Source organism: Thermobia domestica, chromosome 2 (assembly GCF_964235325.1).
Source record: "Thermobia domestica chromosome 2, izTheDome1.hap1.1, whole genome shotgun sequence".
NCBI classification, from domain to species: Eukaryota; Metazoa; Arthropoda; class Insecta; order Zygentoma; family Lepismatidae; genus Thermobia; species Thermobia domestica.
The window spans coordinates 97798578-97812045 of NC_137455.1; the positions used below are offsets into that span (position 1 = coordinate 97798578).

Here is a 13468-nt window from a genome sequence, read left to right on the forward strand (position 1 = left end):
TTTTGTGCATTTATATTTTAAAGATAGTATTAATTACCACCCTCTTTAATTTTATATTGTCATTAATAAGATTCTATAAGAATTGAAAGCTATCAGAAATATTTTATAATAATTAAGCTGCATAAGCTATTAGAATGTGTATAATCATTATTATTATTATTATTATTATTATTATTATTATTATTTCTGTCTTTTTGGGACTAACGTTGAATATAAAGAGGATCACAATGATAAATCTCGTGGATCACTTGTGGTCCTCGGACTAGTCTAAGAAACGCTGACTTAACCGAGAGGTTCATTGCCACAGAAACATAAAAAGGCTATCACGTGCGAAACCAATCCAGTTGGGATTGGTACACCACATACTCCCTGGAAATCTTGTTGTATATTATCTTTCCATCTTCTAGTTTTACAAGGTTTCTTAATAAAAGGTTTCCAACCAAAATTCTATACAACCCAAACGAATTTCCCCATACTAATGGGGTTTCCCACCCATCTCAGACGTCTTGACTTAGTTATGTAATATCCAGTGAAGTGTGTGTGTGTGTGTTGTAGAGTTCCACGTTATGTATGTTTTTTTCCATTTACTAATTTCTTCTTCTCAATATCCTAAAACTTAACTCACTCACCCACTCTAAGGCCTATGGAACCCGGAGCTTCAATACCGAGTTCACAAAAGCTCTCCACTGACTTCTATCCTTAGCCAACTGGATCCAGTTTCTACTTTCTATTTCTGCGAGGTCCATCTTAATGTTGTCCTCCCATTTGCACCTAGGTCTTCCTAATGGGCATTTTGCGATAGGTCTTCCAGTTACGACTTAGAAAACGTTGTACTTTCTTTCATCCTGGATACATGACCTGCCCACCTGAGCCTCCTACATTTGATGACCCTAACAATGTTTGGTAAACCGTATAAATAATGTAGTTCCTCGTTATGAAGTTTAAGCCATTCTCCATTTCAGTTCCTCTTAGGTCCGAATATTCGTCTCAGGATCTTGTTCTCAAATACTTTCGGTCTATGTTCTTCCCTCAGAGTAAGCGACCATACTTCGCAGCCATACAGAGCAACAGGCATGATTATCGTTTTATATATTTTAAGCTTCAAATTCCTCGACAGAATATACAACTACAAGAGACTCGGAACTGAATAATAACATGAACTCCCTACGTTTAGTTGATATTTAATTTCTTCGTGAATATGGTTTTCGTCTGTTGATATTGATCCTAGATATTTGAAAGTATCCACTTTATCAAAAGAATTATTCGCTATTTTAACGCTTCCAAAATTTGCCGTATTACGATCCCGACGAACTTCCACGTATTTAGTTTTCTGTGCATTTTCTTGTAATCTAAACCTATGTCCCTGCAAGCGTTTAAAAAGACCTCTGCATTTCTTTTTATTGTTCTCCTATCATCCTCTATTAAATTTACATCATCAGCATACGCCATAACCTGGTGAATACCATTCAACTTTAGGCCCTGGTTGCTATCTTTTTCCTTATAGCATACTCCAGGACAAAGTTGAATAATAGTGGCGACAACGCATTTTCTTGTTTCAGGCCATTCTGGACGTGGGAGCTCATGGACAAAAATTTTCCTACCCCTGACTTTACTTTGGGATTCATTTAAACATAATTAATCTAATTAGCTTTTCCGGTATTCCAAATTCTGTAAGAATGTTGTACAAAGTTTCTCTCCTAACTGAGTCGTAAGCCTTTCTAAAATCAACAAATAGACTGATGTACCGGAGTACTGTATTCCCACTTCTTTTCGAATTGAGTTGAGTTGATTTTAAGTTTAACATTATTTTCAGCAGCGAAGCTACATGAGACAGGACCTACTGATTAATGTGAAATCCGAACCACATGAGCTCCCGCCGGTCACTTCTTTTCGAGTATTTGTCGAATGGTAAATATTTGGGCGATAGTTGATCGATTTCGCCTAAATCCGCACTGATAATCTCCAAAAATTTCATCTGCTTATGGGGTCAATCTTGCTAATAGAATGTTTGAGAGGATTTGACAGAAATGACTCGATAATTATTACAATCGGTTTTGTCGCCTTTCTTGTGAATTAGGACAATGATTGATTCTTTCCACTCTTATGGCAATTCCTCCTTGTTCCAGATACGGAGAATAAGTTTGTGTATCTCGTTTTACAATTTTTCGTCTCCAGCTAAAATTAACTCAACCGGAATTTCGCCTACACCCGGAGATTTATGTTTCTTTAATTTTTTTATAGTGATTTCTACTTCTATTCGGTTAGGTTCTGAAATATAGGGTTCTGCGGTGTGCATTTCTCTTTCCCCACGCACATTCGTTTTTGGATGCGTGTTAAGCAATTCGTCAAAGAAATCTTTCCATCTATTTAAGATGCTATCTCTACTAGTGAGAACTGCTCCGTCGGCTTTCTTTAATACATAAGCACGCGTTTGATATTCTTTCTTAAATTCTTTTACCCTCTTACACATGTTCCGAACGTTTTTGTTTTTACTATTATCTTCAAGTTCCTTAATTTTAGCGTTCAAAAAGCGCGTTTCTTTGCTCTAAAAGTTTTGGTAGTTTCCCGTCTAATGTCTACTAAATTTTGTGGAGATACTTCATTTGGATTTTGTAACCAATGTAATTTTGCCTGTTTTCTATTGTCAGCTAGTTTAATGCATTCCTGCTCGAACCATGCTTTGTTTCTATGTATTTCCGCGTGTTCTAATTTTTCTTTCACTGAAATTTTAATACTATTTCTGATTGCAACCCTAGTGCACTCCGAATCTACTAAAACAGAGAATTTATTCGAAACTTCAATCTGGTATTCCCCTCTTACCTGGCTCCCTTCTAATTTCTTTAAATTAAATCTCTCCGTTTTCCGACATTGAAAATTTCCTTTATTCAACGATAATCTCTCTCTTATTATCGCTGCTACCAGGTAGTGATCAGTATCACAATTAGCTTCTCTATGCTAGATTGTCTACTATCTACTAAAACGTGATCAATTTGTGTGTTTTTCCGTCTGGTGAGGTCCAAGTATATTTATGAATGTCGCGATGTGGGAATTTTGCACTCTTCACGATAAGGTTGCAAAGTTCACGAGTCTAACACCATTGTCACTACTTTACTTATGTAGACTTTCGTTCCCTATAATCGGTTTGAAAATACCCTCTCATCCTACCTTCGCATTGAAATCCCGTAATAGAATTTTCATACAGTATCGCGGGAGTTGGTCAAATATCAGTTCCATTTCTTCGTAAAAACTGTCTTCTATATTATCATCTTTATCTTCTGTTGGAGCATGTACATTTAAAACAATAATATCACACCACCGACCCTTAAGAGTAGTAACAGAAAGTCTATCATTAACATATTCAACCCGTTTAATTGCAGGTATTATTAATATAATGAAACTTACACATACAAAAATATTTTAAATAAACCACAAAAGAAATATACTTACTTGTGCATTATACACCATATGAACTCCTTGGAATACTATATTTTTGGCATGTTCACCAAGGAACTCTAGAATATGTTCTACTTGTGCTTCATAAGGTAATCCTCGTAATCGTATGCAGTCCTTTCTTGTACCAGACGTTATAATATGTTGCGGCAAGAGTTGAACTGGTACTTGAGGAATCTGTGCGATGAGAGGCTGCTGTTGCTCGTATGTTTTTGGGTCCATAGACCGGTTCAACACCTACCAAAATAAAAACAGAATAAAGTATTGTAAAGTCACTAATAATGTGTGTAGTCGATATAATTACAATTAAGATAAAATGTTTTCATTATACTTATTTTATCATCTTGCATGCATCATCATCTTTCGTTGTGTTTTAAAAAGGTCACAAAATACTAACCTCCACCATCCATCTAATCTTCAGAATTCTTGCATTCGTGAAATCCACAATTCACTTTTTCTGGGATATTTAATTTAAGACTTTTTTTTTTTTTTTTTTGGATTAAAAAAAGATTCAAATTTGAAGATCTGCATATGATGTACTATGACGTACCTCTTCAGTACGCATTATACCATATGCAAAAATTAAAATTTAACATTTAACAAATCTACTCAAAAATTTCTAAACCTACATAAGCCAGAAAGAAATGTGTACAGTTGATTTCACGAACATTATGATATTGAAGTAGTTGGATTTACTGCAGAACACAACATTATTTTATAGTTTAATTTCTTTTTCCTTTATCGAATAATTGTGCTGTAGAATTATATGGACTCTCGAATGTAAACGCATTGTTGATCGAACAAGTAGTGTGAGATGTGGAGTAGATATGGCGAAAATATCCTGCTATCGGATGTACGAATAATATCCGGATAACAGATACCGAATGATAAATCTTTTACCAAGATGACGGATACTATATATAGATAATGGATAATCAGGATATTTTCAGTCTTGTGATTCCCTTGTTAAGTTATTCATTATCTGTGTAGTAATCAATCTGACCTGACCATTAGTAGTAACAATGCTCGCCTTTCATAAGTATGGAAATATCTTATTAGCGGATACAAGTATTTTCCATGCGTATCTAAAATCAAGGGAAGAAACAGAGAATATTGCGTAGCGAGTCTGGCTGTAAAATCTCATTAATATCATCTAGGATTTTTTTTTTTCATTGCTGATCGAGACTTTAGAAAATGGAAGCAGTACGTAGTAGTTTGGCATTATTATCTTTAAAATGACTGAGTCATTAAGTACATCCATCTCTAATATAAAAGGTCCAGTTTCTTTATTTTAAAAAAATGAAAATACAATGAAATCTATAATTTAGTGTATAGGTATGACTATACGAGAATGAGTTTCCGATGCTTATTCCCTGCAGCGAATGCGACCTAGGTGGCTACTCGGTAATTTTAATTTCGTCAGTTATAAATCATACTGTGAGCTAGTCAGGGTTTCTTGGCCTTACTGCCACACTCTTATCCTGATTTATGCGAATCACGAGAAATAACCCTATTGTGTTACATAGATTTTTCCGTGATTAGCTAATTTTTCGGAATTTCCTTGTATGAGAGAATTTTCTTTTGTTATACACGCACATACTTTATAATAGCAGAGTTCCAATACTCTGCACAAAGCATCTTCCAAGCATCTGTTTCTTGCTAAAATCTCCTTACCTGGCAACACGTCTTTCCTTTTTTCCTTCCTTAAGATATCTTTTACTGATTCCGAAACAGCAGGCGGTCTATTGTTCCGAAACGCGCCAATTACGCTCAATCCGACGTATTCTTCGCTATTTTTATTACTTTCGCGTTTGCAGCGCAATCTGATTACTCCACATTTAAATACATGGTCAGCGTATTTCAAGCGTACGCATGAGTTATAAAAACGCGTTGCGAACGCATCTGATAGCCGCGCACTTAACGTTCAACGATTATACCTTTTAGAGAGTTAACAACCAACTCATGGCCTAGAATCGAACTAGAGGCGAGGAATCAACAACTGAGTTGCCGTGCAATCTCCAATTCCCTTCAGTACAACAATAATACTGATGTATTAGCCATCATATTGGAAGCAGTAGGTAAAATGTATCGGTTTGCTTTAAAATAATACAGACTTCAATAACAATTTTATCAGAAGTCAAGTAATTATAAAATCCAATCGTTGAAACTTCACGGTAAATTAAACATTTATTTTAAACGGATCAAGAATAAATTAGTAGCCGGTATTCATATCTTTCGGTAAAATTTGTAATGATACCATTTTTAAAAACTTGTAAAAAAGCACACACTTAACAGAAGATTGTTTAATAGATATTACGTATTTTCCGTGCACTTAACACGTGACTATGGCTCTCCAACTGATACATGTGAGAGAAAAATATAATAAAAACCAATTATCAATTTTTTACTGTTTTGCGTGGAGTGCTTGTCTCAAGAACAAGAGACTTAAAAGAATTGGTGATGCTGATTACGTATTGCAAAAGAGCGAAAGAAAGAAAGAAAAACGAGGTCAAAAAGGAGGATGCACTTCTCATTCTAGTATCTAATCTAATAGGGCAAAGGACATGATAATATGATTATTATATCCTACATACAGTGGCTGGCTACGACATATGACAACAGGTTGTTCTACAAAACCTTTGCAAAGTATGAAAATCTAACAGTAGCTAAGATATCCAGTAAAAGAATTTGAAAAAAGAAAATTAAGTTCTTTTTACTTGAATTTTATTAACGTATTCAAACACAAACACACAAAATGACAATTAAGCTTATTTTCTTTAAGGGTTTTCAATGATCAAAGGATGATTGTACATGAGAATATAGTTTTACTATTTCCAATCGTAAAGAACTTTAGGATTGTTAATAACGTGTCTGATAAAGGCATGATCGTACATGAGGAGAATATGGTTGTTCTATTCCTGCTCGTACAGAGCTTTACGATTGTTACTAACGTGTCTGATGAAGACAATGTTACATTGCTAAAACCGTTACACAAGTGTTATTAATATATTTAGTGCTTTGGTCAGTTTTTTTTTTTTTTTTTTTTTTTTTTTTAATACATCTTTGACTATTTCCAAAGCTATAATGAATAATATACAAGTTAGGATTGTTGACTAGTTTGTACAGGTATCTTATCATAGAATCATGGAATAAACAAACAGACAGAGAAATAAAATCTGAAGGATAATTTATAAAACTTTTATCATGAGTGACAGAAGGGTGGAAGAAGAAAAACATTCAAGATGATGGAACAATCACTATACATTCTAGGAAAATGAGATTATGTAATTACTGACAAGCACAAACGGAGAGCAAGATACAGACAAAACTGCCAAACAACAGTAGCGTTTTTTTAATTCGAAGAGAAAGACAGGAGGAAGAGTTTTACCTTCTGGAGATTTCCAACCATTACTGTATAGCAGGAATTAGTAGTATAGCGAGAAAGGTTTTGCATGACAATATCCACATGAAAAGGTCTTATTGCGAAGATTAGTTCTAGGCTGGTTTATGTTAAAATAATAAATAAAATAAACAAGTGCGACTTTGTCAACTGATACCGGTGGACATCTTTTAAGGATGTAATTATTGAGTAGGAAGTTACGCAGATAGAATATCAGCGTGCTTAGAGCAGAGTCTCTAAGATAAAAGTCAGAAAGTGTAATGCTACTTAATAATAACCGACATACCCTATTAGACATGTCCAGTGTTTACCACGACAACCTAGTCGTTTTTGTCATTACACAGAGTTAGTAATACCCTATAAATGTACAGCAACAAATAGTCACACATCAAAATTTGAAACTAAAAGAATCTGACCATATATGACAATTATAGTATATTATAACCCTAATACTTCTTCACGCTCTTAATCTGTACTCCCACATTTACAGCATTTGTTGCCCTGAAGATAGACTGATTATGAAAAAATAATACATGTCTATAACAGTGAGAGCAAAGCAATGAAGCAACCCATGCTAACGTATCAAATATAAACTAAAAATAAATTAAAACAAGTATTGGTCTCATTTATTAATAAAGAGTACATAATTTATATCATCAATAGAACAAAAACTTACACACCAAATTAACAATTTGTTTAATTTGATCCGTTTATATTAACTCAAAAGCAAAATTAAAAGCTTTGTGATGATATTTCAATACTCAAATTATACTGTTTTGACTAGTTTTGTACCAATTAGTATCTTACAATGCCATCAATATTGTTTAACTAAAGCTGGTTAAAACTAGTCTCAATTTCATCAGACTAAAGATAACTCAATGTTAATTTTCTTGTTACTTTGTTTATACTGAAAACGCATTTTCTGAAGTGCGTACAAATAAAGAACAAAATAGTCGCTTTTCACTGAAGATCTTGAGAATTCCTCCATATTGCGCACACAAACAGTTTCCAGAAGAACTGAAACAGAATATGCACCAAACTTCTAAGGAACTCTGAAGTTTTCATGTTTTATTTGTGAATTTCTTAAGTACCGGTATTCAAAATTTACTTTCAGTGCCTAATAGAAGTTTTGAAATCAATGTAAGATTTATTTAAATCTGTCTCAGTGAGCGATACAATATATAGTCCACTAAATACTTGACCACACTCGACAAGTCTTTGGTTATGTGAAATGAAATAAATTTTACAATTTAACGTCCTACGATTACGCCCTGTAGACTAAGAGACTGATGATTAATGAAATAATTTGTGGAATAAGAATATGGAAAAAATGGAAGCACGGCGGGAAACCCTCACTGACACAATGCTGTCCACCACAAACTCTCACGGACCGGCAACGAACCAGGAGCCCCTAAAACCAGAGGTGAACACTATTACAATGCCGCTCACTGATTATGTGAAATTAATACGAGTATAGGGAATAATGAAGAATTTTAGATAAGATTTCGTAGATCATTGTGTTCTATTGAAAAGTCTAATAACGGGACATATACGTGTAATATAAAATGAGTACTACGTCACTCTATTCAGTGTATCGAACCCAGGACAACCTACAGTAAGTACACTTGCTATTCACTCGATTCGTGTGCCAAACTACAGAAAAATTCTGGACACAGTATCCATTATCATCATCTGTAATTATAACCGTTACTATTTCAATAAATACGTTTTATGAACATGTGGCTTGATAGGAAAAGAAAGAAGAAGAAATATTTTCTCGAAGGTCAATCTCAAATTGTGACGAAAACTTCTGCTGATCACTCAAATTATACATCTGACAGAAAACTGACAGTGTTATCAATGACATGAGATCACATGCCAAGGTCGAAGGTCTGCTACCCTTCTTCTGTGCTGTGAACTTTGAAATCTGCTTTGTCAGTTCATGAGGATTCAACGAGGAGAGTGAGACTATTTCTTCCCTACTACTGCAAAAATATTTAACTGAACTCTTCATTATTTATAATATTTTGCACATGACGAAGTTCGTATACAAGTTTAGTCTAGAGCTGTGCATGCTTGCGATTTATCCACAAAACAACATTCCATATACTACCATTAAAACATTTTACACTAGACAACGTTACACTAAAACAGTAAAGAAATTTCGGAAGGATATTAAACAGAAGCTATAGATACATGAAAAAGGTACCATCCTACCATTCGCCTAATGAAATTGTGAAATCTTGAAAAACCTTGAGTTAGCCAACCTCCTAATTGCATTGGCGAAAATATGGAACCGTTTAATTTGAGCTAGTTCACATTTTAACCGTTCGCTTGCACACACATTAATTCCAGTCTACAGGTTATTTCAATAATTTATACATTCGAGCTAAGATTTGGTGTTCAGAGTCCTCATACAATACCAAGGTTATGAAGAAGGAGACCAACTATTATGTGAGCTCTCAATCAGGACCGCGGGTGACAGGTTGAAACCAACGCAGTTGGCAGGTGCACAAACAATCATACGTCATCAACCTTCACAGTATAGGACGTTTCCCATCACACTATCTCGACTCAAGAGAGCTGGATTACAAGCCCATATGTTACTGATCCTAGCCTTACACACTCGAAGTTTTGATAGTTTAATGTCCCTCTTCGATACCGAGGGTATATGAGACAAGACATACGGTTTAAAATGTAATTACTAGTAGTAGTAGTAGTAGTAGCACGCGTATTAGCCACTTGACAACATACGGGCACAGATTGGTGCTTTTGGAAGATTTAAAGTATACTTTACTACAGTGCAATATTATGCTCAAGTTAAACCATTCTTCAACCCATAGAAAATGTAACTTCTACGAGATACATGTATAAAAAACGCAGGGTTAGCAACACTGATGAAGCTGAGCATGCCCTAGTATTCTGAGTATGCAACAGAGATAGAATCGACAGAGTTGAGTTGCGTACATGGGAATAGCAGTAAGGTGAAATCACTGCCGTAACACAAAATCAAAACAAACATGAAGTGAGATCTGTTATACTATTTCTAAACGTCAAAGGACAGAATGCAGCTGACATCTATCCGGAATTGTATGTCATTTACGGATCGACAGTAACGAGAGAAGAGAAGGTCAGACAATGGTGCAGAGTATTTTGGAAAGGACGTTCAATTGTTCATGATTATGAGCACAAGAGAAGGAATAGTATTCAGATGGACGATCTGGTGCAATGCGTTAATAAGAAAGTGCGATCCAATCGCTAATGTACAATACCTGAACTCAGAGTTTTCGGAAGTATCTGCGGAAACAGTGCAACGATTTGTGACTGGCAATTTTGGTTATCACAAACTGTGTGCGAAGTGGGTGAAAAAACAGACGACAGATGCTCACAAAGATCAAAGAATGAAAGCTGCACGTGACTTTTTGGCCTGCTGGTGGGTGGATGAGGATGATTTATCTTTCTCACATAGTAACGGGGGATGAAAGCTGGATATTGTACGCCACTTCAAAGTCGAAGCAGCAATCCATGCAATGATGGGACTCTGGTTCTGTTAAAACGAAGAAATTCAAACGAACACCATTAGTTCACAAAATCATGGACCAAAAGAGTGTGATTCTTATGGAATTCTTGGAACCGGGATGAACAATTGCAGCTAAACACTGAACAATCTACGACGTGCCATTCAAAACCGGAGGAGAGGAATGCTACGCTCTGGAGTTGTTCTGATCCAAGACAACGCCCGCCCACATTCAGATGCTCGTACTGCTGAGACAATTCAAAGATTTGATGGAAACTATTCAATCATATCCCTTACAGCCCAGACCTTGCATCCGGCGATTTCTTTCTCTTCATTGAAACAGTGGCTTGCATCGAAGTTTCAACGACATTGAAATGCTCAAGATATCAGTTCTGGACTGGTTGCACCTCTCAGGTGGCCGAGTTTTACACAGAGTATACGGAAGCTTGTGCCACGTTACCAGAAATGTCTGAAGGTTCATGGTAATTACGTCGAAAAATAGCCAAGGTATGTACTTGTATACAAATCACAATAAATTTCTTCTTCTTCTTTTTTTTTTAATATCGGCCATTTTTTTGTCATGCGCCTCGTATAAATGGCATTGGTAGCATATGGCTTTATCCTCATATTTCCATATACATATAAGGCCAAATTAAGTGGATGACGAACTTATCAAATTTTAGTGTGTATTATTTAAAAATTATGTTTTTGTGATGTTAACTGAACTTATCTGCAGCGTACCTTTATATTTTATTACTATTACGAATATTATTTTCAAAGCATTGACAACTAAAGATCAATACAACTTCATACTTGTGGGCTATAACCTAAAACACTGATGCCCAATTTATTACTCACCGTGGGTCAAGACAAAATAAGAATTATACTTGGAACCACTGTAGGCCCTGATATCGCATATTTCTACCTGAGTGCTACGTGAAGGCACAGTTGCTTAGCGGTAGAGGGCTGATCTGTAGTGTGAGAGCTCTCTGACTCGATCCCAAGTCACACCAGTGAGCAACACCATGTCCGTGGGTTTCCTTGGTGGTGCTGTTTCCTCCCATATTCTCATTCCACCAAATGCCTTCTTAATCATTTACTTTCATTAATCACCTGTCCCCTATAGGCCTTAAGGGGATTTACTAACTAAGGAACGTAAAACAAGAAATTACATATTTTTAAAGCTGCATGGTGTTAGAATAGTACCGTAATACAAACTTTACTTTCTAGGCAATTGTTATTTGTTATGTCACCAAAATAAACTGGCTAAGTTTAAACGTTGGCAACCCAGGAAACCAATAACGTCAATTCTCTGTCTATAAATGGTTTCCTGGGAATGCGCAAGACTAGTTTGGTTGCAAAGCAGACATACATTGAACTAAATGTGATAGCCAATAATAGTGAATTAGTGCCATTTAAAATTCGAATAATTTTGTTCGTTTGTTTGGATAATTAGTCAAGTAGGTATTTAAAAATAAGTACACAAACGTTCGAAAATTATTATTTGAATAATATAAATAACACTGGCGTTCACTGTACACATTCTTCTGATTTTATCATTCCACTCAAAACAGGAACGTTTTCCGGAATTAGAAGTTACTTTCTTTACAGCCCATTCAAACAAGCAAGCACGAAAGGAAGCAAGAAAAAGAAACGGAATGGATATTTCTTCATTCTTTTGCATTTCCAGAATATCATGCACGTTAGATTTTGACTGTACACTTCGAAGCACTGGTAAACTCAGACAAAACCGGAACTGGATGTTGACTATGAGAAACAATTTACTTTAAAAATAAGTTATTACTTCGGAAATTCATTATTATTTTACGTTCTCTGAGTGTCACATCACACAATTTACACATACACCGCGAACAATATGGACAAAAACGCAAGTTATACTTACTTATGATTCTGAACTTTAGACACACCCTGCACCTATTCAGAATAGTTCTATTTACCTCCAGAAATTCCACGCAGTCAATATACGGAAAGAGAGCCATTGCTACAAAACGAAATTCGCACATTTTATCTCCAAAACTTTCACTTGATATACGCAATAACATTTCTCACCATTTAATGGAGCTAAGTGCGTCACCAACATACTGCAAAAGCTACATAAATTTCTAAAATAAGTGCAACAGACGTTCAGAAAGGCCTGACTCGTAACTTTACAAATCATCTTCCCTCAGGTGTCCTCCACCCCCTTCGCTTACCTCAACTTAAATTTGCCACATGACACGCTATTACAGCTGGTGAGGCAAGTGTTCTAGAAATTGGTTTTGATGTTCACTATACCTCTCTCTTTTCACCTCCTTCCGTCTGTGAAATAGACGGAAAGCAAGAATACAGATGTGAACAGCAGACGTTTTTAGAGCAGAAAATGTATTGTAAACAAAAGGTAAATACTCAGAGGAAAGAAATATAAATACTATTGTATTTATTCGTTTGCTCGTTATATCCTACACTACATTATGAATTGAACGTACTTAAATGAAATGAAATCTTTCAACGTCTTATAAGATGGATGATTAATATAAATAAACAATAAAGAAGTAGCGAAATAAGAAAATGGAAGAAAACGAGAAATCCTGTTAGAATATACAAATGTCCACTGCAATTTCACATTAGGCTGGGATCAAACTAATGAATTCACCGCATTTGAGGTGAGCGTTCTCGCAACTGAGACATTGAGTGTTATTCCACCACTACCCTTCAACGTAACTAAAAACAGAAATCAATTATGAAGTCTGTGAACCATTTAACATACTCAACATTACCTTCTTGAAGTGACGGTGAGAATTCGGACTGGTCAATTTTTAGTTTAGCCCTATTTCATTTCACATTGATTTAACATAGTATTTGCCAGCTTGATACATTTCGTCATGATCCATGAAACATAGCCAATTTTCAATCTACGGAAAATTTCTAGAATTACATCAATATATTGGAAATACGTAAACTATTGACTTCTCTCTGAATACTGTCAAATATGTCCATTTTTCAATATATATAGGAGAGGGAGGTTTTGAGATAATTGAATGATTCTCAAGCAAAACTAATAAAGTCTCATTGTATAATGGAGGAACTCAGCGTACACCGTA

General features: G+C 35.3%; 1 protein-coding gene across 1 annotated transcript in view; it reads right to left on the minus strand.

Annotated features, from left to right (window-relative positions):
• LOC145674285 (RNA-binding protein fusilli-like) overlaps window positions 1-13468 on the minus strand; it is a 322435-nt gene that overhangs the window by 12229 nt on the left and 296738 nt on the right. The window contains exon 10 of the mRNA XM_081744141.1: window positions 3448-3687. Within this exon, the coding sequence (XP_081600267.1) occupies window positions 3448-3687 (240 nt within the window). The remainder of the gene's footprint in view (window positions 1-3447; window positions 3688-13468) is intronic.